Source organism: Mustelus asterias, unplaced genomic scaffold (genome assembly GCF_964213995.1).
Source record: "Mustelus asterias unplaced genomic scaffold, sMusAst1.hap1.1 HAP1_SCAFFOLD_280, whole genome shotgun sequence".
Taxonomy (NCBI): Eukaryota; Metazoa; Chordata; class Chondrichthyes; order Carcharhiniformes; family Triakidae; genus Mustelus; species Mustelus asterias.
Window position 1 is genome coordinate 377,922 of NW_027590245.1, and position 25,828 is coordinate 403,749.

The 25,828-nt window shown below is 54.2% G+C and overlaps 1 protein-coding gene across 1 annotated transcript in view; it reads left to right on the top strand.

The window, feature by feature from the left end:
* Positions 1 to 25,828, top strand: part of LOC144486055 (uncharacterized) — a 170,801-nt gene that overhangs the window by 124,666 nt on the left and 20,307 nt on the right. Inside the window, exons 5-7 of the mRNA XM_078204157.1 lie at positions 2,148 to 3,366; positions 7,813 to 7,982; positions 20,187 to 20,296. Coding sequence (XP_078060283.1) covers positions 2,148 to 3,366; positions 7,813 to 7,982; positions 20,187 to 20,296 — 1,499 coding nt within the window. The remainder of the gene's footprint in view (positions 1 to 2,147; positions 3,367 to 7,812; positions 7,983 to 20,186; positions 20,297 to 25,828) is intronic.

Consider the following 25,828-nt stretch of genomic DNA (forward strand, 5'->3'; position numbering starts at 1 on the left):
TCCCCCATATTCCTCGATCCCTTTAGCCCCAAAAGCATTCCTTTATTTCCTCTTGAAATCAGATGTTTTGGCCTCAACTACTTTCTGTGGGAGCGAATTCCACACATTCACCACCCTCTGGGTGGAGAAATCTCTCCTCACCTCAGTTTTAAAAGGTTTACCCCTTATCCTCAAACTATGACCACGTATCTGTCCAAATGTCTTTTAACAACAATCGCCGATAGTTGTCATGGTCATCATTACTGGGATTAGTGCCATATATTCCAGATTTTATTTAAAGGGAACATTAGTGCACGAGGTGGGTTTTTTAACGACAATTGACGATAGTTGCCATGACCATCATTACTGGGATTAGTGCCATATATTCCAGATTTTATTAAAAGGGAACCTTAGTGCACTAGATGGTTTTTTTAACGACAATTGACGATAGTTGCCATGATCATCATTACTGGGATTAGTGCCATATATTCCAGATTTTATTTCAAGGGAACACTAGTGCACGAGGTGGGTTTTTTAACGACAATTGACGATAGTTGTCATGATCATCATTACTAGGATTAGTGCCGCATCTTCCAGATATTTATTAATCAAATTTAAATTCCGCTCATTAATGGGGTTTGAACGCACGCCCCATCTCCCCCAAGAGCATTAGCCTGAGCCTTCTAGATTACTAGTCCAGTGACGTTGCCACGACTTACTGCGACCCTTTCAGTTTCTCAGTAATTGCCAATTGTGTTTTGACTTAGAAAAAGCAGAGAGGTCATGTTGGGATTGTATAGAACTTTGGTGAGACCACAGCTGGAGTACGGTGTGCAGTTCTGGTCACCATAGGAAGGATGTGAACGCACTGGAGGGAGTGCAGAGGAGATTCACCAGGATACTGCCTGGGATGGAGCATTGAAGTTATGAAGAGAGGTTGGGTAGGCTTGGGTTGTTTTCGTTGGAGCAGAGAAGACTGAGGGACGACCTGATTGAGGTGTTCAAGATTATGAGAGACATGGACAGGATGGATAGGGAGCAACTGTTCCCCATTGTTGATGGGTCAGTCAAGAGGGGGACACAAGTTAAAAGTGAGGTGTGGGAGGTTTCGGGGGGAGTTAAGGAAAACCTTTTTACCCAGAGGGTGGTGAGGGTCTGGAATGCGCTGCCTGGGAGGGTGGTGGAGGCGGGATGCCTCACGTCCTTTAAAAAGTACCTGGATGAGTACTTGGCACGTCATCACATTCAAGGCTATGGGCCAAGTGCTGGCAAGTGGGATCAGGTGGGCAGGTCAGGGATAAATGGCAGAACCATAAAGGGTGTAGATACGCAGAGGGACCTGGGTGTGCAAGTCCACAGATCCTTGAAGGTGACGTCACAGGTGGAGAAGGTAGTGAATAAGGCATATGGCATGCTTGCCTTTATAGGACGGGGCATAGAGTATAAAAGTTGGGGTCTGATGTTGCAGATGTATAGAACGTTGGTTCGGCCGCATTTGGAATACTGCGCTCAGTTCTGGTCGCCGCACTACCAGAAGGACGTGGAGGCTTTAGAGAGAGTGCAGAGGAGGTTTACCAGGATGCTGCCTGGTATGGAAGGGCTTAGTTATGAGGAGAGATTGGGTAAACTGGGGTTGTTCTCCCTGGAAAGACGGAGGATGAGGGGGTAACCTAATAGAGGTGTATAAAATTATGAAAGGCATAGATAGGGTGAACGGTGGGAAGCTTTTTCCCAGGTCGGTGGTGACGTTCACGAGGGGTCATAGGTTCAAGGTGAGGGCGGGGGGGGGGAGGTTTAACACGGATATCAGAAGGACGTATTTTACACAGAGGGTGGTGGGGGCCTGGAATGCGCTGCCGGGCAAGGTGGTGGAGGCGGACACACTGGGAACGTTTAAGACTTATCTAGATAGCCACATGAACGGAGTGGGAATGGAGGGATACAAAAGAATGGTCTAGTTTGGACCAGGGAGTGGCGCGGGCTTGGAGGGCCGAAGGGCCTGTTCCTGTGCTGTATTGTTCTTTGTTCTATCAGTGTAGACTCGATGGGCCGAAGGAGCCTCCTTCTGCACTGTAGTATTGTGTGATTCTGTGACTCCTCTCCTGATAGTTTTGGGTCTGAATGACTGGTTCCTCCTCCACCTGACCTGTCGTGTTTTTGTGTTGCAGGGCCTGACCACGGAACCTCCTTCCAGGCACAGAGACTACAACTGAAGGGCAAGAGGGGCCCCGCCGTCTCTCAGCAGCAGCTCAAGGGGCCAGGGCTGGGCTTGGTGGCTGGCACAGCACCCGGGCCGCCCGTCATGGAGGGCACACAGTCCGGGAGCCTCTGCTGCGGGGTCAGTGCCAAGGCGGAGGAGGCGAGGGAGGAGGCTGGCGCCGAGGCTGAGGGCGACGACGAACCGGAGCCGCCTGCCTCGTCCAACATCCTGGCCTCGGCGCCTGTCCCGCCTCACCAGCCCCCCTCCGCCCTCACCGTGGGCGGCAAGTGCCAGGCGCAGAAGGAAGAGGGGGCGGGGCGGCGCGAGCAGGGGCCCGGGCAGCCTGAGAGGCAGCAGACCAGCCTCATCCTGCGCAGACTGAGGCAGGAAAGGCTGTCCACGGCGGGGGCCCGGAGAGGTGAGGCGGAGGAGGCGGAGGATAGTGAGCAACCCCCTGTGCCGCCCCTCCTGCTGTCAGGCACCGTCGATGGGCTGCCCACTGACAACATGGCTGCCGCCAAAATGGCCACCGACCGCCTGCCCTTCCGGCTGAGGGTTTGCCAGTGGGCGGCAGCCCAGGAGAAAGGCAGTGGCGCCTCATCCTCCAGGGCTGCAGCGGAGGCACCGAGTGACGAAGAGGAAGACAAGGGGGCAGAAGAGGAAGAGGAGGGGAGGCGGGCCAACGCCCCGCGGGCCCTCCGGCCCCCTCAGGTCGAGCCCGCTGCCACCGCCAACCGTGGCACTCAAACCCTACGAGGCCGCTGCCCCCCCCAGACCCCTCAGCGCCCAGCCCCCCAGCCCCCGGTGGCGGCAGCCCCACTGCTCCTGCCCCGGCTGGAATCTGGCCGGCTAGTCAGCCTCCTGGTCACCACCACCACGGCCGCTGCCGTGGCCAGTCCTGCCATGGTGGCAGCGGCCGCCCCCCCGCAGCAGGCCTCTACCACCGGCCTGACCCGCCTCCAGCCCATCTCGGCCACCCGTCTCGGAGCTGCGGCGGCCGGCGGTGGCTCTTCCTCCTGGGCCCAGGGGCGCGACCCCCTGCCACTCTCCATGGCCATCCTGGCCCTGTCTGAACTGAGGGCCCCGGAGAGCCGGGCGGCTGCAGCAGCCGGCGAGGCCACGAAGGAGGAGCGGGTCAACGAGAAGCCACGTCCTGATCCAGAGACACTCAAGAAGCTGCAGGAGAGGTGAGGAGATGTGCGGGGGGGGGGCGGGGAGTGGGGGGGGGGGGCGCGGTGGGGTGGTGGGGGAAGAGGGAGAGAGAAAGATATGGCTGCAGAGAGGACATATTGAGGCTGATGAGGAATTCGCTATACAGGTTCCCCAAAAAAAAAGGGGGTCCCTGACAGAGAGACTCCCTCTTTAAAAGGGGTCCCTGACAGAGACTCCCTCTTTAAAAGAAGTCCCTGACAGAGAGACTCCCTCTTTAAAAGAAGTCTCTGACGGGGAGACTCCCTCTTTAAAAGGGGACACTGACAGAGAGACTCCCTCTTTAAAAGGGGTCCCTGACAGAGAGACTCCCTCTTTAAAAGGGGTCCCTGACGGAGAGACTCCCTCTTTAAAAGAAGTCCCTGATGGAGAGACTCCCTCTTTAAAAGAAGTCCCTGACGGAGAGACTCCCTCTTTAAAAGGAGTCCCTGACGTGGAGACTCCCTCTTTAAAAGGAGTCCCTGACAGAGAGAGACTCCCTCTTTAAAAGGAGTCCCTGACGGAGAGACTCCCCTCTTTGAAAGGGGTCCCTGACGGAGAGACTCCCTCTTTAAAAGAAGTCCCTGACGGAGAGACTCCCTCTTTAAAAGGAGTCCCTGACGTGGAGATTCCCTCTTTAAAAGGGGTCCCTGACGGAGACACTCCCTCTTTAAAAGGGGTCCCTGACTGAGAGACTCCCTCTTTAAAAGGAGTCCCTGACGGAGAGAGACTCCCTCTTTAAAAGGGGCCCCAGATGGAGAGACTCCCTCTTTAAAAGGGGTACCTGAGGGAGAGACTCCCTCTTTAAAAGGGGTCCCTGAGGGAGAGACTCCCTCTTTAAAAGGGGTCCCTGAGGGAGAGACTCCCTCTTTAAAAGGGGTCCCTGATGGAGAGACTCCCTCTTTAAAAGGGGTTCCTGAGGGAGAGACTCCCTCTTTAAAAGGGGTCCCTGACAGAGAGACTCCCTCTTTAAAAGGGGTCCCTGACGGAGAGACTCCCTCTTTAAAATGGGTCCCTGACGGAGAGACTCCCCTCTTTAAAAGGGGTCCCTGACGGAGAGACTCCCCTCTTTAAAAGGGGTCCCTGACGGAGAGATTCCCTCTTTAAAAGAAGTCCCTGACAGAGAGACTCCCTCTTTAAAAGGGGTCCCTGACAGAGAGACTCCCTCTTTAAAAGGGGTCCCTGACGGAGAGATTCCCTCTTTAAAAGAAGTCCCTGACGGAGAGACTCCCTCTTTAAAAGGGGTCCCTGACAGAGAGACTCCCTCTTTAAAAGGGGTCCCTGACGGAGAGACTCCCTCTTTAAAAGAAGTCCCTGACAGAGAGACTCCCTCTTTAAAAGGGGTCCCCTGATGGAGAGACTCCCTCTTTAAAAGGGGTCCCTGAGGGAGAGACTCCCTCTTTAAAAGGGGTCCCTGACAGAGAGAGACTCCCTCTTTAAAAGGGGTCCCTGATGGAGAGACTCCCTCTTTAAATGGGGTCCCTGACGGAGAGACTCCCTCTTTTAAAGGGGTCCCTGACAGAGAAACTCCCTCTTTAAAAGGAGTCCCTGACGGAGAGACTCCCTCTTTTAAAGGGGTCCCTGACAGAGAAACTCCCTCTTTAAAAGGAGTCCCTGACGGAGAGACTCCCTCTTTAAAAGATGTCCCTGACGGAGAGACTCCCTCTTTAAAAGGAGTCCCTGACGGTGAGACTCCCTCTTTAAAAGGGGTCCCTGACAGAGACTCCCTCTTTAAAAGGGGTCCCTGACGGAGAGACTCCCTCTTTTAAAGAGCTCCCTGACGGAGAGACTCCCTCTTTAAAAGGGGTCCCTGACGGAGAGACTCCCCACTTTAAAAGGGGTCCCTGACGGAGAGACTCCCCTCTTTAAAAGGGGTCCCTGACGGAGAGACTCCCTCTTTAAAAGGGGTCCCTGACAGAGAGACTCCCTCTTTAAAAGGGGTCCCTGACAGAGAGACTCCCTCTTTAAAAGGAGTCCCTGACAGAGAGACTCCCTCTTTAAAAGGGGTCCCTGACAGAGACTCCCTCTTTAAAAGGGGTCCCTGACAGAGAGACTCCCTCTTTAAAAGAAGTCCCTGACGGAGAGACTCCCTCTTTAAAAGGGGTCCCTGACGGAGAGATTCCCTCTTTAAAAGAAGTCCCTGACGGAGAGACTCCCTCTTTAAAAGGGGTCCCTGACAGAGAGACTCCCTCTTTAAAAGGGGTCCCTGACGGAGAGATTCCCTCTTTAAAAGGAGTCCCTGACTGAGAGACTCCCTCTTTAAAAGGGGTCCCTGACGGAGAGATTCCCTCTTTAAAAGAAGTCCCTGACGGAGAGACTCCCTCTTTAAAAGGGGTCCCTGACAGAGAGACTCCCTCTTTAAAAGGGGTCCCCTGATGGAGAGACTCCCTCTTTAAAAGGTGTCCCTGAGGGAGAGACTCCCTCTTTAAAAGGGGTCCCTGACAGAGAGAGACTCCCTCTTTAAAAGGGGTCCCTGACGGAGAGACTCCTTCTTTAAAAGGAGTCCCTGACAGAGAGACTCCCTCTTTAAATGGGGTCCCTGACGGAGAGACTCCCTCTTTAAAAGAAGTCCCTGACGGAGAGACTCCCTCTTTAAAAGGGGTCCCTGACAGAGAGACTCCCTCTTTAAAAGGGGTCCCTGACGGAGAGACTCCCTCTTTAAAAGAAGTCCCTGACAGAGAGACTCCCTCTTTAAAAGGGGTCCCCTGATGGAGAGACTCCCTCTTTAAAAGGGGTCCCTGAGGGAGAGACTCCCTCTTTAAAAGGGGTCCCTGACAGAGAGAGACTCCCTCTTTAAAAGGGGTCCCTGATGGAGAGACTCCCTCTTTAAATGGGGTCCCTGACGGAGAGACTCCCTCTTTTAAAGGGGTCCCTGACAGAGAAACTCCCTCTTTAAAAGGAGTCCCTGACGGAGAGACTCCCTCTTTTAAAGGGGTCCCTGACAGAGAAACTCCCTCTTTAAAAGGAGTCCCTGACGGAGAGACTCCCTCTTTAAAAGATGTCCCTGACGGAGAGACTCCCTCTTTAAAAGGAGTCCCTGACGGTGAGACTCCCTCTTTAAAAGGGGTCCCTGACAGAGACTCCCTCTTTAAAAGGGGTCCCTGACGGAGAGACTCCCTCTTTTAAAGAGCTCCCTGACGGAGAGACTCCCTCTTTAAAAGGGGTCCCTGACGGAGAGACTCCCCACTTTAAAAGGGGTCCCTGACGGAGAGACTCCCCTCTTTAAAAGGGGTCCCTGACGGAGAGACTCCCTCTTTAAAAGGGGTCCCTGACAGAGAGACTCCCTCTTTAAAAGGGGTCCCTGACAGAGAGACTCCCTCTTTAAAAGGAGTCCCTGACAGAGAGACTCCCTCTTTAAAAGGGGTCCCTGACAGAGACTCCCTCTTTAAAAGGGGTCCCTGACAGAGAGACTCCCTCTTTAAAAGAAGTCCCTGACGGAGAGACTCCCTCTTTAAAAGGGGTCCCTGACGGAGAGATTCCCTCTTTAAAAGAAGTCCCTGACGGAGAACTCCCTCTTTAAAAGGGGTCCCTGACAGAGAGACTCCCTCTTTAAAAGGGGTCCCTGACGGAGAGATTCCCTCTTTAAAAGGAGTCCCTGACTGAGAGACTCCCTCTTTAAAAGGGGTCCCTGACGGAGAGATTCCCTCTTTAAAAGAAGTCCCTGACGGAGAGACTCCCTCTTTAAAAGGGGTCCCTGACAGAGAGACTCCCTCTTTAAAAGGGGTCCCCTGACGGAGAGACTCCCTCTTTAAAAGGTGTCCCTGAGGGAGAGACTCCCTCTTTAAAAGGGGTCCCTGACAGAGAGAGACTCCCTCTTTAAAAGGGGTCCCTGACGGAGAGACTCCTTCTTTAAAAGGAGTCCCTGACAGAGAGACTCCCTCTTTAAATGGGGTCCCATGATGGAGAGACTCCCTCTTTTAAAGGGGTCCCTGACAGAGAAACTCCCTCTTTAAAAGGGGTCCCTGACGGAGAGACTCCCTCTTTAAAAGATGTCCCTGACGGAGAGACTCCCTCTTTTAAAGAGCTCCCTGACGGAGAGACTCCCTCTTTAAAAGGGGTCCCTGACAGAGAGATTCCCTCATTAAAAGGGGTCCCCTGATGGAGAGACTCCCTCTTTTAAAGGGGTCCCTGACAGAGAAACTCCCTCTTTAAAAGGAGTCCCTGACGGAGTGACTCCCTCTTGAAAAGATGTCCCTGACGGAGAGACTCCCTCTTTAAAAGGGGTCCCTGACGGAGAGACCCCCTCTTTAAAAGGGGTCCCTGACGGAGAGACTCCCTCTTTAAAATGGGTCCCTGATGGAGAGATTCCCTCTTTAAAAGGGGTTCTTATTGTCTGCAAACTTACTAACCATGCCTCCTAAGTTCTCATTCAAATCATTAATATAAATGACAAATGACAGTTCCCAGCCTTTGCTGACGATGCTGTCGGTGTGCTTTGTCCTCAGCCTGCTGCACGAGGACTCGGAGGAAGAGGAAGGGGACCTGTGTAGGATCTGCCTGATCCCCGGTGGCACTCCACTGAACCCGCTCCTGGAACCCTGCAAATGTGTCGGGAGTCTACAGTTTGTGCATCACGACTGTCTGAAGAAGTGGCTGCAGGCGAAGATCATTTCTGGTAGGACATTGTTACTGCCTGGGATTGGGGGGTGGGGGGGGGGCGGTGGTGGATTGGGGGGGCGGGGGATTGGGGGGGCGGGGGATTGGGGGGGCGGGGGGGTGGGGGGATGGGGAAAGGGCTTGTAAATCCCGGTCCGTGGGGCCACCTTGTACCCTTAGTATCAAATTTCTGCATCCCACCCAGTCCGACCGATGCTCAACCTTCATCTGGAGACACATCCTTTCTTCACAAACGGATCTCCCAAAAGACCATAAGATACAGGGGCCGAAGTAGAGTCATAAAGTCATAGAGGTTTATAGCATGGAAACAGGCCCTTCAGCCCAACTTGCCCATGCCGCCCCTTTTTTTTAACCACTAAGCTAGTCCCAATTGCCCATGGCGGGGCAGGCTCGAAGGGCGAGATGGCCTACTCCTGTTCCTATTTCTTATGTTCTTATATGTTTGGCCCATCTCCCTCCATACCCATATAACTGTCTATATGCTTTTTAAAAGACAAATTGTATCCGCCTCTACGACTGCCTCTGGCATCTTGTTCCAGACACTTACCCACTTCTGTGTGAAAAAACTTGCCCCTCTGGACCCTTTAGTGCCTCTCCCCTCTCGCCGTAAACCTATGCCCTCTAGTTTTAGACTCCCCTACTTTTGGGAAAAGATGTTGACTATCTAGCCCCTTATTATTATATAGACCTCTATAAGATCACCCCTAAACTTCCTACGCTCCAGAGAAAAAAGTCCCAGTCTACCCTGCCTCTCCTTATAACTCAATCCATCAAGTCCCGGTAGCATCCTAAAACATCTTTTCTGCACTCTTTCTATTTTAATAACATCCTTTCTATAATAGGGTGACCAGAACTGCACACAGTATTCCAAGTGTGGCCTTTCCAATGTCTTGTACAACTTCAACACGGCGTCCCAACTCCTGTATTCAATGTTCTAGAAACATAGAAAAACTACAGCACAAACAGGCCCTTCGGCCCACAAGTTGTGCCGAGCACATCCCTACCTTCTAGACCTATCTATAACCCTCCATCCTATTAAGCTCCATGTACTCATCCATTCGCCTCCACCACCCCTGACGGCAGCCGATTCCACTCACCCACCACCCTCTGTGTGAAAAACCTACCCCTAATGTCTCCCCTGTACCTACCCCCCCAGCACCCTAAACCTGTGTCCTCTCGTAGCAGACATTTCCACCCTGGGAAAAAGCCTCTGAGAGTCCACCCGATCTATGCCTCTCAACATCTTATACACCTCTATTAGGTCTCCTCTCATCCTTCATCTCTCCAAGGAGAAAAGACCGAGCACCCTCAGCCTATCCTCATAAGGCATGCCACTCAATCCAGGCAACATCCTTGCAAATCTCCTCTGCACCCTTTCAATCTTTTCCGCATCCTTCCGATAGTGAGGCAACCAGAACTGAGCACAGTCCTCCAAGTGGGGTCTGACGAGGGTCTTATATAGCTGCATCATTATCCCCGGACTCCTAAACTCAATCCCTCGATTGATAAAGGCCAGCACACCATACGCCTTCTTAACCACCTCCTCCACCTGCGGGGCCGATTTTAGAGTCCTATGGACCCGGACCCCAAGGTCCTTCTGATCCTCTACAGTACTAAGAGCCTTTCCCTTTATATTGTACTCCTTCATCCCATTTGACCTGCCAAAATGCACCACTACGCATTTATCTGGGTTGAAGTCCATCTGCCACTTCTCCGCCCAGTCTTGCATCCTATCTATGTCACGCTGCAGCTTCTGACATCCCTCCAGACTATCCCACAACCCCACCAACCTTCGTGTCGTCGGCAAACATACCAACCCATCCCTCCGCTTCCTCATCCAGGTCTTTTATGAAAATGACAAACAGCAAGGGTCCCAGAACAGATCCCTGGGGCACACCACTGGTGACCGACCTCCAATTAGAAAAAGACCCATCTGTACCCACTCTCTGCCTCCTTTGGGCAAGCCAGTTCTGGATCCACAGGGCAGCAGCCCCTTAGATCCCATGCCCTCTCACTTTTTCTGGAAGCCTTGCATGGGGGACCTTATTGAACGCCTTGCTAAAATCCATATAAACCACATCTACCGCCTTCCCTTTGTCAATGTGTTTAGTCACATTTTCGAAGAACTCCACCAGGCTCGTAAGGCACGATCTGCCCTTGACAAAGCCATGCTGAGTATTCTTGAGCATACTAAACCTCTCTAAATGCTCATATATCCTGTCCCTCAGGATCTTCTCCATCAGCTTACCAACCACTGAGGTTGGACTCACCGGTCGGTAATTACCTGGGCTATCCCTATTCCCCTTCTTGAAAATAGGAACCACATCCGCAATCCCCCAATCCTCCGGCACCTCACCCGTCTCCATCGACGACGCAAAGATCATCGCCAGAGGCTCTGCAATCTCTTCCCTCGCCTCCCACAATAACCTGGGGTACATCCCATCCGGACCCAGCAATTTATCTATCTTGATGCCATTCAAAGATTCCAGCACAACCTCTTTCTTAAAGTCCACATACTCAATCCTTTCAGTCCACCGCACGCCCGCAGTACATCCACCCAGGTCCTTCTCCTCTGTGAAAACCGAGGCAAAATACCTCTGCCATTTCTACTGGTTCCGTACAGACTTTCCCGCCTTCACCTTTTATAGGCCCTATTCCGTCAGGTCTCATCCTTTTACTCTTCACATATTTATAGAACGCCTTAGGGTTCTCCTTAATCCTACCTGCCAGGGCCTTCTTGTGACCCCTTCTGGCTCTCCTAATTTCCTTCTTTAGTTCCTTCCTACAAGCCGTATACTCTTCTAAATCCCTAGCTTTAATTTTGCTCACTAATCTCTTGTATGGGACCTCGTCTAAAAGCCTTTTGAAAGTCCAGATACACAACACCCGCTGGTTCACCCTTGTTCACTCTGCTGGTCACATCCTCAAAAACATTCCAGAAGATTTGTCAAGCACGATTTCCCTTTACTGAATCTGTGCTGACTTGGACCGATCCTGGGGCGGCACGGTAGCACAGTGGTTAGCACTGCTGCTTCACAGCTCCAGGGACCTGGGTTCGATTCCCGGCTCGGGTCACTGTCTGTGTGGAGTTTGCACATTCTCCTCGTGTCTGCATGGGTTTCCTCCGGGTGCTCCGGCTTCCTCCCACAGTCCAAAGATGTGCGGGTTAGGTTGATTGGCCATGCTAAAATTGCCCCTTAGTGTCCTGAGATGTGTATGTTAGAGGGATTAGCGCGTAAATATGTAGGGATATGGGGGTAGGGCCGGGGTGGGATTGTGGTCGGCGCAGACTCGATGGGCCGAATGGCCTCTTTCTGCACTGTAGGATTTCTATGATTCTTCTATGTCACCCCTTTCCAAATGCTCAAGAAATGGCTGAAGAAATACCTCCACATCTTGGTTCTAAAGGGTGGTCCCTTTATTCCGAGGCTGTGCCCCTCGGATCCGAGTCTCTCCGACTAATGGAAATATCTTCCCCACGTCCACTCTATTCAGGCCTTTCAGTATTCTGTCAGTTTCAATGAAATCCCACCACCCGCCCCCCCCCCCCCCCCATCCTATTAAACTCCATCGAGTAAAGACCCAGAGTCCTCAAACCCTACTCATACGTCAAGGCTGGAATTCTCCCCCCCAAAAATTTAAGCGTCGAATTCGCATGAAAACTGGAGTAATTTGCGCTGTTTTTTTCAGTGGGAGTTCAGAGAAGAATCTCCCACGCTCCATGCACTGCAGAGGTCACTAGCGTGTATATCATCATGAATCAGTGAGTGGGGCCTATTCCCGCTGGAGAGGCTGAAATCAGCGCACTGAGCGGGGCCACTACACGTGCATCGATCTGTCAGCACTGAGATCGGCGCAGGCACAGTAGCCCTACACCGCTGGCCTCCTTGATTGCTGGCCAGTTTGATCACCGCATCAGAAATTGAAATTGAAAATTGCCATTGAAATTAACATTTAAGAACATAAGAAATAGGAGCAGGAGTAGGCCATCTAGCCCCTCGAGCCTGCCCCGCCATTCAATAAGATCATGGCTGATCTGACGTGGATCAGTACCACTTACCCGCATGATCCCCATAACCCTTAATTCCCTTACCGATCAGGAATCCATCCATCCGCGCTTTAAACATATTCAGCGAGGTAGCCTCCACCACCTCAGTGGGCAGAGAATTCCAGAGATTCACCACCCTCTGGGAGAAGAAGTTCCTCCTCAACTCTGTCTTCAACCGACCCCCCTTTATTTTGAGGCTGTGTCCTCTAGTTTTAACTTCCTTACTAAGTGGAAAGAATCTCTCCGCCTCCACCCTATCCAGCCCCCGCATTATCTTATAAGTCTCCATAAGATCCCCCCTCATCCTTCTAAACTCCAACGAGTACAAACCCAATCTCCTCAGCCTCTCCTCATAATCCAAACCCCTCATCTCCGGTATCAACCTGGTGAACCTTCTCTGCACTCCCTCCAATGCCAATATATCCTTCCTCATATAAGGGGACCAATACTGCACACAGTATTCCAGCTGCGGCCTCACCAATGCCCTGTACAGGTGCATCAAGACATCCCTGCTTTTATATTCTATCCCCCTCGCAATATAGGCCAACATCCCATTTGCCTTCTTGATCACCTGTTGTACCTGCAGACTGGGCTTTTGCGTCTCATGCACAAGGACCCCCAGGTCCCTTTGCACGGTAGCATGTTTTAATTTGTTTCCATTGAGATAGTAATCCCATTTGTTATTATTTCCTCCAAAGTGTATAACCTCGCATTTCTCAACGTTATACTCCATTTGCCATATCCTCGCCCACTCACTCAGCCTGTCCAAATCTCTCTGCAGATCTTCTCCGTCCTCCACACGATTCACTTTTCCACTTATCTTTGTGTCGTCTGCAAACTTCGTTACCCTACACTCCGTCCCCTCCTCCAGATCATCTATATAAATGGTAAACAGTTGCGGCCCGAGTACCGATCCCTGCGGCACGCCACTAGTTACCTTCCTCCAACCGGAAAAACACCCATTTATTCCGACTCTTTGCTTCCTGTCGGATAGCCAGTCCCCAATCCACTTTAACACACTACCCCCAACTCCGTGTGCCCTAATCTTCTTCAGCAGCCTTTTATGGGGCACCTTATCAAACGCCTTTTGGAAATCCAAAAACACCGCATCCACCGGTTCTCCTCCATCAACCGCCCTAGTCACATCTTCATAAAAATCCAACATGTTCGTCAAGCACGACTTTCCCCTCATGAATCCATGCTGCGTCTGATTGATCGAACCATTTCTATCCAGATGCCCTGCTATCTCCTCTTTAATAATGGATTCCAGCATTTTCCCTACTACAGACGTTAAGCTGACCGGCCTATAGTTACCCGCCTTTTGTCTCCTTCCTTTTTTAAACAGCGGCGTAACATTAGCCGTTTTCCAATCAACCGGCACTACCCCAGAATCCAACGAGTTTTGATAAATAACCACTAACGCATCCACTATTACCTCTGACATTTCTTTCAATACCCTGGGATGCATTCCATCCGGACCCGGGGACTTGTCCACCTTCAGTCCCATTAGTCTACCCAGCACTGCCTCTCTGGTAACATTAATGGTATTAAGTATTTCTCCTGCTGCCAACCCTCTATCGTTAATATTTGGCAAACTATTTGTGTCCTCCACCGTGAAGACCGACACAAAAAACTTATTTAAAGACTCAGCCATATCCTCATTTCCCACTATTAACTCCCCCCTCTCGTCCTCCAAGGGTCCAACATTCACTCTCGCCACTCTATTCCTTTTTATATATTTATAAAAACTTTTACTATCATTTTTTATATTAATTGCTAGCCTAGCTTCATAGTCTATCCTTCCTTTCTTTATCGCCAGTTTTTATATGGTATATGCGGCTCCCCTGCCGATTTCCGGCACAGATGTGACGCCACCGGAAATCCGGCACGGGGAGACGCTACCGGGGAACACACGCGAGAATCCCGTGCATCGGCCGCTGTGAGATTCTCCCAGCCTGATGCGGTAAAAAAAACTAGCCCAACAGGATGGGAGAATCACCCCTCACGTTTTTCAATCCCGGGATCATTCACGTGAACCTCCTCTGGATCATCTCCAGGGCCAGCACATCCTTCCGAATACACAAGGCCCAAAATGGCTCCCACATCTCTGTCCATGGCTATTCTGAACCTCACCATCTCCTCTCATCCCAACTGTGCCTCCGCACCACTCCCTCCCCTCCATCGCCCATCAACACAATCTCTTAAAGCTCCCCAGAAACTTTTGGTTCACTCCAAGATCTCTTTCTTCCTATGAACAGCTCCAGAAAGCTCCAAGTCTGTCGCTTCTGATATATGTTTTACACAGTAGTTGCTTTAATATTTATCATTTGCGTTCGAACTTCATTCGCCCACTTTTAGAATATCTCCGCGGTCACAAAGGGTCTGCACCCACGTTCACCTTTCAGGCTTCCAGGACTTTCTGTGGTGGCTGTTTACTTTGCTCGGAGTCAACGCCCAGGCTTAACCAATCAAGCACAAAGAGCATTGATCAGTCACCAGACTGGCCTAATCAAACATAGAGCAGTTTTTCAGCACCACTGGCAACGCCTCAGATGCTGAAGCGGTCCGAGTCCATAAGCAGCAAGATGTAGACAACAGTCACCCTTGGGCTGATTGATAGTAAATAACATTTCCGCCACACCAGAGCCAGGCATGACCATCACCAACCAGAGAAAATCCAACCATCTCCCCTTGGCATTGCCATTGCTGAATCCCCCATTGAACCAGAAATTGAACTGGACCAGCCATATAAATACTGTGGCTACCGGAGCAGGCCCAAGGCTAGGAAACCCCATTTAACCGGTACCCCATCCACAAACACTCGCTCCCTCCACCACCCACGCACAGTGGCAGCGGATAGCGATGAGCATTGTCGGGCAATACAGCAGGATATAGATAGGCTGGAAAATTGGGCGGAGAGGTGGCAGATGGAATTTAATCCAGATAAATGCGAAGTGATGCATTTTGGAAGAAATAATGTAGGGAGGAGTTATACAATAAATGGCAGAGTCATCAGGAGTATAGAAACACAGAGGGACCTAGGTGTGCAAGTCCACAAATCCTTGAAGGTGGCAGCACAGGTGGAGAAGGTGGTGAAGAAGGCATATGGTATGCTTGCCTTTATAGGACGGGGTATAGAGTATAAAAGTTGGAGTCTGATGATGCAGCTGTATAGAACGCTGGTTAGGCCACATTTGGAATACTGCATCCAGTTCTGGTCGCCGCACTACCAGAAGGACGTGGAGGCATTGGAGAGAGTGCAGAGAAGGTTTACCAGGATGTTGCCTGGTATGGAGGGTCTTGGCTATGAGGAGAGATTGGGTAAACTGGGCTTGTTCTCCCTGGAAAGACGGAGAATGAGGGGAGATCTAATAGAGGTGTACAAGATTATGAAGGGTATAGATAGGGTGAACAGTGGGAAGCTTTTTCCCAGATCAGAAGTGACGATCACGAGGGGTCACGGGCTCAAGCTGAGAGGGGCGAAGTATAACTCAGATATTAGAGGGATGTTTTTTACACAGAGGGTGGTGAGGGCCTGGAATGCGCTGCCAAGTAGGGTGGTGGAGGCAGGCACGCTGACATCGTTTAAGACTTACCTGGATAGTCACATGAGCAGCCTGGGAATGGAGGGATACAAACGAATGGTCGAGTTGGACCAAGGAGTGGCACAGGCTTGGAGGGCCGAAGGGCCTGTTTCCTGTGCTGTACTGTTCTTTGTTCTTTGTGTGTGTGTGTGTACCGTCTACAAGATGCACCGCAGCGACTCGCCGAGGCTCCTTCGACAGCACCTTCCAAACCCGCCACCTCTACCGTCTAGAAGGACGAGGGGGCAGCAGACACATGGGGAACACCACTACCTGCAAGTTCCCCTGTACCTGTCTTATGGAGACTTATCTTATAAGTCTCCATAAGATCCCCCCTCATGTTCTTATATTGTGTATATTGTGGAAAGGGGCGTGGGAGAAGGGAAAGCAGCTTCCTGGTTTTTCTTATAGATTCAGGGCGGGGGGTTTTCAGAGGAGGGTCGAGAGTGGGTTGGAGCAGGGACTGGAGTGAGGGGGACGGTCCTTGGTGATGGTGAGGGTCTTCGGTAGAGGGGTTTTATTCCTGGGGTGGAGGGTCTTTTTGGTAGGTTTGTTGCCCTACCCCCATATCCCTACATATTTACCCACTAATCCCTCTAACCTACACATCCCAGGACACTAAGGGCCCGATTTTACCAAAACTTCCGGGTGCGAAATTGCGGTAAAATTGGGCGTTGGGCCTATACCGGATCTGCACCCGATTCCGAGCAGATCGTGGCTTTATCGACACCCGATTCGGGTGCGGGTCCGGCCCGCGCCCGAATCGGGCGGCCCGACGATTTAAATGCATTAGCATGCATTTAAATCGACTTAATGAACCGCGCTCCCAACCCTGCCGCCAAATCCCACTTTACCGTCTTCTGGTCCGTTCCGAATCCGCGCTTTTAGCGACCTGCAAAATAAAAGTCCGAAGTGGATTTCTATTCTGCAGGGGAACCTCCGAAGCCCATCCTCCTCGACCATCCTTCGCAGACCCCCCCCCCGCCACTAACCACCCCGGCAGACCACCCCCCCCGGGATCAGACCCCCCTGGGAGGCAGGCCCCCTCGGCAGAGCACACTCCCAACCTACCTCAATCGCTGGTCTCCCTCCACCATCCTTCCGTGAGCAAGATAAGCTGTATGTTCCTCAGCTAGATCCACTTTGGTCAACACAAAGATGGTCCTTCTGCCTTGTGGGTCCATCTGGCTCACCAAGTCAGTTACAATACTGCGTTCAGCATCTACTGAACCATCTTGGATACAAAGGATAATGAATGGTTCTGGTCGATCTTCCTGGTGCTATCAGCACTGTAACATCAGGAATGGCTGCCGACACCAAGGATATAATTTTTAGCATAAGCAAGGCTTACATGCAGAACCCTAATGCCATTATCCTTCATGTCCAAGATGGTTCGGTAGATGCTGAACGCAGTATTGTAACTAATGTGGTGAGCCAGATGGACCCGTCACACCCCCTCTCGTCCTCCTACCCGCCCCTCCCCACCCCCTGCCAGAGGGTGATCTGGGTCCCGCCCCCTCTCCCCCCCTCCCCCCCCCCCCCAAGCAGAGGGTGATCTGGGTCCCCCCCCCCCCCCCCCACGAGGGTGATCTGGGTCCCGCTCCCTCTCCTCCTCCCGCCCCCTCTCCTCCTCCCACCCGCCAGAGGGTGATCTGGGTCCCGCCCCCTCTCCCCCCTCCCCCCCCCCCCAATCAGAGGGCGATCTGGGTCCCGCCCCCCCCCCCCCGCCCCACCGAGGGTGATCTGGATCCCGCCCCCCCCTCCTCCTCCCACCCGCCAGAGTGTGATCTGGGTCCCACCCCCCAGATGATCTGGGTCAGAGATCTGCTTTTTTCTCCCCGCCCGGGCGCGCTGCTTCGGATTTGTTTTCGAACTGCGCATGCGCAGTTCAGAGCTCCGATCGTTCCGGCAGCGCTAAGCCCCGCCCACAGCACGGATCGGACCGGAGCCGGCAAAACGTGTGTGGGCGCACTGGAAAGAGGATTCCAGGCGCGGATCTATTTGACGCCCAGATTCGGCACTTTTAGACTCAAAATGGTAAAATCAGGCCCGAAGGGACAATTTTTAGCATTGGCCAATCAACCTAACCCACACATCTTAAGGCTGTGGGAGGAAACCCACGCAGACACGAGGAGAATGTGCAAACTCCACACAGACAGTGACCCGAGCCGGGAATCGAACCCGGGTCCTGGAGCTGTGAGGCAGCAGTGCTAACCACTGTGCTACCGTGCCGCCCTTATTGAATCGGTACGTTTGGTTGGGGAGTGGGATGTGTGCGTTTGACAAAGTCCCTCATGGTAGGCTGATGAAAAAGGTTGGATCTCATGGGATAAAGGGGGAGGTGGCTAGATGGGTGGAGAACTGGCTTGGTCACAGAAGACAGAGGTGGTAGTGGAAGAGTCTATTCCGGCTGGAGGCCTGTGACTAGTGGTGTTCCGCAGGGCTCTGTATTGGGACCTCTGCTGTTTGTGATTTATGTAAACGATCTGGAAGAAGGTGTAACTGGGGTGATCAGTAAGTTTATCGACGACACGAAAATGGGTGGACTTGCAGACAGTGAGGAACATTGTCAGAGGCTACAGAAGGATATAGATAGGCTGGAAATTTGGGCAAAGACATGTCAGATGGAGTTCAATCCAGATAAATGCGAAGTGATGCATTTTGGTAGAACTAATGTAGGGGGGAGCTATACGATAAATGGCAGAACCATAAAGGGTGTAGATACGCAGAGGGACCTGGGTGTGCAAGTCCACAGACCCTTGAAGGTGACGCCACAGGTGGAGAAGGTAAGTGAAGAAGGCATATGGCATGCTTGCCTTTATAGGACGGGGCATAGAGTATAAAAGTTGGGGTCTGATGTTGCGGTTGTATAGAACGTTGGTTCGGCCGCATTTGGAATACTGCGCCCAGTTCTGGTCGCCACACTACCAGAAGGACGTGGAGGCTTTGGAGAGAGTGCAGAGGAAGTTTACCAGGATGTTGCCTGGTATGGAAGGGCTTAGTTATGAGGAGAGATTGGGTAAACTGGGGTTGTTCTCACTGGAAAGACGGAGGATGAGGGGTGACCTAATAGAGGTGTATAAAATTATGAAAGGCATAGATAGGGTGAACGGTGGGAAGCTTTTTCCCAGGTCGGTGGTGACGTTCACGAGGGGTTATAGGTTCAAGGTGAGGGGGGGGGAGGTTTAATACGGATATCAGAAGGACGTATTTTACACAGAGGGTGGTGGGGGCCTGGAATGCGCTGCCGGGCAAGGTGGTGGAGGCGGACACACTGGGAATGTTTAAGACTTATCTAGAAAGCCACATGAACGGAGTGGGAATGGAGGGATACAAAAGAATGGTCTAGTTTGGACCAGGGAGCGGCGCGGGCTTGGAGGGCCGAAGGGCCTGTTCCTGTGCTGTATTGTTCTTTGTTCTTTCATTGCCATCCTTTCTCTGTGTTCTTCATATTTTGGCCTTTTTCTTACCTTTTCGTTGGCTGTGCATCGTTGGGGATGGGTTGGGCGTGTATATATATATATAGAGATACAGAGAGATTTTTGGGGTTGGACAGAGAGAGGACATGCACCCTTTTTCTGTGTTTCTCTCCCACTTTTCTTTGGGGCTCACGTCCAACCCTTGTTGCTCCCTGTGATGCCTTGCCTTTATCTTGTCACTTGTTGTCTTCTTAGCTCCCGGGGTTTTTTCTGATATATATAATATTATTATTTGTGTTAGTTTTTTTGTTGTGTGGGGCAGTGAGTGGGGATACTGCAGTGTGGCAGAAGGGAAAGGATAAGTTGGGGAGAGGGGGGGGGGTGAAGAAAGAACAAAGGGAAACAGGCTGATGGTCTGCTTCCGTCTTATTTTCGGTGCTTGGGGGAGGAGGTGGTTGTTGAGGTGGTGGGTGTTCGGAGGAGGGGGCTGCGAGGTTTACGTGACTCCGGGGATTGGGGTGGATGTCGAAGTGGTGCGTGTGTTGAAGGGGGTTCCCCTGGCTGGGGAGGTTGTGTGTCCGGTGCTGAGTCACATTCTTTTGTTTCGGTGGGGTGGGAGGCTTTGTTAGTGGGTGGACAACAGAGGAGGTAGTTGGTGGGCTGGGGGGGGGGCGGGGGTGGGGGGGGGGGCAGGGGTGGGGGGGGGGGGGTGGCAGGGGTGGGGGCAGGGGTGTGGGGGGGGTGGGGGCAGGAGGTCAGGCGGTGGGATAAAGGTCCTGGGGGGTTTTCCTGACAGTGATGTTGGTGGGTAGGTTGTTGGTTGAAGGGTGGTTTCTTGTCCTCCCTTTTCGTGGCGCTTTTATCTCTCACCTGTTAGGGTGGGTGGGGCGAGGGGGCTCCCAGAGCTGGTGGGATGGGGTGACTTTCTATTCTTTGTGTGTGTTTTATGTTGTGATGGGCAAGATGTCATGGTGAGTGGGTGAGTGAGTGGGTGAGTGAGCGAGAGAGGGAGTGAGCGAGAGAGGGAGTGAGCGAGAGAGGGAGTGAGCGAGGGAGGGAGTGAGTGAGGGAGGGAGGGAGCGAGAGAGGGAGGGAGCGAGGGAGTGAGTGAGTGGTGGTTTGGATCACGACTCTTCCCACTTTTCGCACAGGTGCCGATCTGACCACTGTCACCACCTGCGAACTCTGCAAAAAGACCCTCAAACTGGACTTCGACGACTTCGATGTTCACGAGTTCCACCGCAAGCGTGCGGTCTCACAGGTACAGGGAGAGTGCGGCCTCACAGGTACAGGGAGAGTGCGGCCTCACAGGTACAGGGAGAGTGCGGTCTCACAGGTACAGGGAGAGTGCGGCCTCACAGGTACAGGGAGAGTGCGGTCTCACAGGTACAGGGAGAGTGCGGCCTCACGGGTACAGTGAGAGTGCGGTCTCACAGGTACAGGGAGAGTGCGGTCTCACAGGTACAGGGAGAGTGCGGCCTCACAGGTACAGGGAGAGTGCGGTCTCACAGGTACAGGGAGAGTGCGGCCTCACAGGTACAGGGAGAGTGTGGCCTCACAGGTACAGGGAGAGTGCGGTCTCACAGGTACAGTGAGACTGCCGTCTCACTGGTACAGGGAGAGTGCGGCCTCACAGGTACAGGGAGACAGCCGTCTCACTGGTGCAGGGAGAGTGCGGCCTCACAGGTACAGGGAGAGTGCGGCCTCACAGGTACAGGGAGAGTGCGGTCTCACAGGTCCAGGGAGAGTGCGGTCTCACAGGTACAGGGAGAGTTCGGTCTCACAGGTACAGGGAGAGTGCGCGGCCTCACAGGTACAGGGAGAGTGCGGCCTCACAGGTACAGGGAGAGTGCGGTCTAATAGGTAGAGTGAGAGTGCGGCCTCACAGGTACAGGTAGAGTGCGGTCTCACAGGTACAGGTAGAGTGCTGCCTCACAGGTCCAGGGAGAGTGCGGCCTCACAGGTACAGGGAGAGCGCGGTCTCACAGGTACAGGGAGAGTGCGGCCTCACTGATACAGGGAGAGTGCGGCCTCACAGGTACAGGGAGAGTGCGGTCTCACAGGTACAGGGAGAGTGCGGTCTGACAGGTACAGGGAGAGTGCGGTCTGACAGGTACAGGGAGAGTGCGGTCTCACAGGTACAGGGAGAGTGCGGTCTCACAGGTACAGGGAGAGTGCGGTCTCACAGGTACAGGGAGAGTGCGGTCTCACAGGTACAGGGAGAGTGCGGCCTCACAGGTACAGGGAGAGTGCGGCCTCACAGGTACAGGGAGAGTGCGGCCTCACAGGTACAGCGAGATTGCAGTCTCACAGCTACAGGGAGAGTGCGGTCTCACAGGTACAGGGAGAGTGCGGTCTCACAGGGACAGGGAGAGTGCCGTCTCACAGGTACAGGGAGAGTGCGGTCTCACAGGTACAGGGAGAGTGCGGTCTCACAGGTACAGGGAGAGTGCGGTCTCACAGGTACAGGGAGAATGCGGCCTCCCAGGTTCAGGGAGAGTGCGGCCTCACAGGTACAGGGAGAGTGCGGCCTCTCAGGTACAGTGAGAGTGCAGTCTCACAGGTACAGGGAGAGTGCGGCCTCACAGGTACAGGGAGAGTGCGGCCTCACTGGAACAGGGAGAGTGCGGTCTCACAGGTACAGGGAGAGTGCGGTCTCACAGGTACAGGGAGAGTGCGGTCTCACAGGTACAGGGAGAGTGCGGTCTCACAGGTACAGGGAGAGTGCGGCCTCACAGGTACAGGGAGAGTGCGGGCTCACAGGTACAGGGAGAGTGCGGTCTCACAGGTACAGGGAGAGTGCGGTCTCACAGGTACAGGGAGAGTGCGGCCTCACAGGTACAGGGAGAGTGCGGCCTCACAGGTACAGGGAGAGTGCGGCCTCACAGGTACAGGGAGAGTGCGGTCTCACAGGTACAGGGAGAGTGCGGTCTCACAGGTACAGGGAGAGTGCGGTCTCACAGGTACAGTGAGAGTGCGGTCTCACAGGTACAGGGAGAGTGCGGTCTCACAGGTACAGGGAGAGTGCGGTCTCACAGGTACAGGGAGAGTGCGGTCTCACAGGTACAGGGAGAGTGCGGTCTCACAGGTACAGGGAGAGTGCGGCCTCACAGGTACAGGGAGAGTGCGGTCTCACAGGTACAGGGAGAGTGCGGCCTCACAGGTACAGGGAGAGTGCGGCCTCACAGGTACAGGGAGAGTGCGGCCTCACAGGTTCAGGGAGAGTGCGGCCTCACGGGTACAGGGAGAGTGCGGTCTCACGGGTACAGGGAGAGTGCGGTCTCACGGGTACAGGGAGAGTGCGGCCTCACAGGTACAGGGAGAGTGCGGTCTCACGGGTACAGGGAGAGTGCGGTCTCACGGGTACAGGGAGAGTGCGGCCTCACGGGTACAGGGAGAGTGCGGCCTCACAGGTACAGGGAGATTGCGGCCTCTCAGGTACAGGGAGAGTGCGGTCTCACAGGTACAGGGAGAGTGCGGTGTCACAGGTACAGGGAGAGTGCGGCCTCACAGGTACAGGGAGAGTGCGGCCTCACAGGTACAGGGAGAGTGCGGCCTCACAGGTTCAGGGAGAGTGCGGCCTCACAGGTTCAGGGAGAGTGCGGTCTTACAGGTACAGGGAGAGTGCGGTCTCACAGGTACAGGGAGAGTGCGGCCTCACGGGTACAGTGAGAGTGCGGTCTCAAAGGTACAGGGAGAGTGCGGCCTCACAGGTACAGGGAGATTGCGGCCTCTCAGGTACAGGGAGAGTGCGGTCTCACAGGTTCAGGGAGAGTGCGGTCTCACAGGTACAGGGAGAGTGCGTTGTCACAGGTACCGAGAGGATGCGGGCTCACAGGTACAGGGAGAGTGCGGTCTCACAGGTACAGGGAGAGTGTGGCCTCACAGGTACAGGGAGAGTGCGGCCTCACAGGTACAGGGAGACTGCGCGGCCTCACAGGTACAGGGAGAGTGCGGTCTCAAAGGTAGAGTGAGAGTGCGGCCTCACAGGTACAGTGAGAGTGCGGCCTCACAGGTACAGGGAGAGTGCGGTCTCACAGGTACAGGGAGAGTGCGGTCTCACAGGTACAGGGAGAGTGCGGCCTCACAGGTACAGGGAGAGTGCGGCCTCACAGGTACAGGGGGAGTGCGGTCTCACAGGTACAGGGAGAGTGCGGTCTCACAGGTACAGGGAGAGTGCGGTCTCACAGGTACAGGGAGAGTGCGGTCTCACAGGTACAGGGAGAGTGCGGTCTCACAGGTACAGGGAGAGTGCGGTCACACAGGTACAGGGAGAGTGCGGTCTCACAGGTACAGGGAGAGTGCGGCCTCACAGGTACAGGGAGAGTGCGGCCTCACAGGTTCAGGGAGAGTGCGGCCTCACAGGTTCAGGGAGAGTGCGGCCTCACGGGTACAGGGAGAGTGCGGTCTCACGGGTACAGGGAGAGTGCGGTCTCACGGGTACAGGGAGAGTGCGGCCTCACGGGTACAGTGAGAGTGCGGTCTCACAGGTACAGGGAGAGTGCGGCCTCACAGGTACAGGGAGATTGCGGCCTCTCAGGTACAGGGAGAGTGCGGTGTCACAGGTACAGGGAGAGTGCGGCCTCACAGGTACAGGGAGAGTGCGGTCTCACAGGTACAGGGAGAGTGCTGTCTCACAGGTGCAGGGAGAGTGCGGCCTCACAGGTACAGGGAGAGTGCGGTCTCACAGGTACAGGGAGAGTGCGGTGTCACAGGTACAGGAAGAGTGCGGCCTCACAGGTACAGGGAGAGTGCGGCCTCACAGGTACAGGGAGAGTGCGGTCTCACAGGTTCAGGGAGAGTGCGGCCTCACAGGTTCAGGGAGAGTGCGGTCTTACAGGTACAGGGAGAGTGCGGTCTCACAGGTACAGGGAGAGTGCGGCCTCACGGGTACAGTGAGAGTGCGGTCTCAAAGGTACAGGGAGAGTGCGGCCTCACAGGTACAGGGAGATTGCGGCCTCTCAGGTACAGGGAGAGTGCGGTCTCACAGGTTCAGGGAGAGTGCGGTCTCACAGGTACAGGGAGAGTGCGTTGTCACAGGTACCGAGAGGATGCGGGCTCACAGGTACAGGGAGAGTGCGGTCTCACAGGTACAGGGAGACTGCGCGGCCTCACAGGTACAGGGAGAGTGCGGTCTCAAAGGTAGAGTGAGAGTGCGGCCTCACAGGTACAGGGAGAGTGCGGCCTCACAGGTACAGGGAGAGTGCGGCCTCACAGGTACAGGGAGAGTGCGGCCTCACAGGTACAGGGAGAGTGCGGCCTCACAGGTACAGGGAGAGTGCGGTCTCACAGGTACAGGGAGAGTGCGGTCTCACAGGTACAGTGAGAGTGCGGTCTCACAGGTACAGTGAGAGTGCGGCCTCACAGGTACAGGGAGAGTGCGGCCTCACAGGTACAGGGAGAGTGCGGCCTCACAGGTACAGGGAGAGTGCGGTCTCACAGGTACAGGGAGAGTGCGGTCTCACAGGTACAGGGAGAGTGCGGTCTCACAGGTACAGGGAGAGTGCGGTCTCACAGGTACAGGGAGAGTGCGGTCTCACAGGTACAGGGAGAGTGCGGCCTCACAGGTACAGGGAGAGTGCGGCCTCACAGGTACAGGGAGAGTGCGGCCTCACAGGTTCAGGGAGAGTGCGGCCTCACGGGTACAGGGAGAGTGCGGTCTCACGGGTACAGGGAGAGTGCGGTCTCACGGGTACAGGGAGAGTGCGGCCTCACGGGTACAGGGAGAGTGCGGCCTCACAGGTACAGGGAGATTGCGGCCTCTCAGGTACAGGGAGAGTGCGGTCTCACAGGTACAGGGAGAGTGCGGTCTCACAGGTACAGGGAGAGTGCGCGGTCTCACAGGTACAGGGAGAGTGCGGCCTCACAGGTACAGGGAGAGTGCGGCCTCACAGGTACAGGGAGAGTGCGGCCTCACAGGTTCAGGGAGAGTGCGGCCTCACAGGTTCAGGGAGAGTGCGGTCTTACAGGTACAGGGAGAGTGCGGTCTCACAGGTACAGGGAGAGTGCGGCCTCACGGGTACAGTGAGAGTGCGGTCTCAAAGGTACAGGGAGAGTGCGGCCTCACAGGTACAGGGAGAGTGCGGCCTCACAGGTACAGGGAGAGTGCGGCCTCACAGGTTCAGGGAGAGTGCGGCCTCACAGGTTCAGGGAGAGTGCGGTCTTACAGGTACAGGGAGAGTGCGGTCTCACAGGTACAGGGAGAGTGCGGCCTCACGGGTACAGTGAGAGTGCGGTCTCAAAGGTACAGGGAGAGTGCGGCCTCACAGGTACAGGGAGATTGCGGTCTCACAGGTACAGGGAGAGTGCGTTGTCACAGGTACCGAGAGGATGCGGGCTCACAGGTACAGGGAGAGTGCGGTCTCACAGGTACAGGGAGAGTGTGGTCTCACAGGTACAGGGAGAGTGCGGCCTCACAGGTACAGGGAGACTGCGCGGCCTCACAGGTACAGGGAGAGTGCGGTCTCAAAGGTAGAGTGAGAGTGCGGCCTCACAGGTACAGTGAGAGTGCGGCCTCACAGGTACAGGGAGAGTGCGGTCTCACAGGTACAGGGAGAGTGCGGTCTCACAGGTACAGGGAGAGTGCGGCCTCACAGGTACAGGGAGAGTGCGGCCTCACAGGTACAGGGAGAGTGCGGTCTCACAGGTACAGGGAGAGTGCGGTCTCACAGGTACAGGGAGAGTGCGGTCTCACAGGTACAGGGAGAGTGCGGTCTCACAGGTACAGGGAGAGTGCGGTCTCACAGGTACAGGGAGAGTGCGGTCACACAGGTACAGGGAGAGTGCGGTCTCA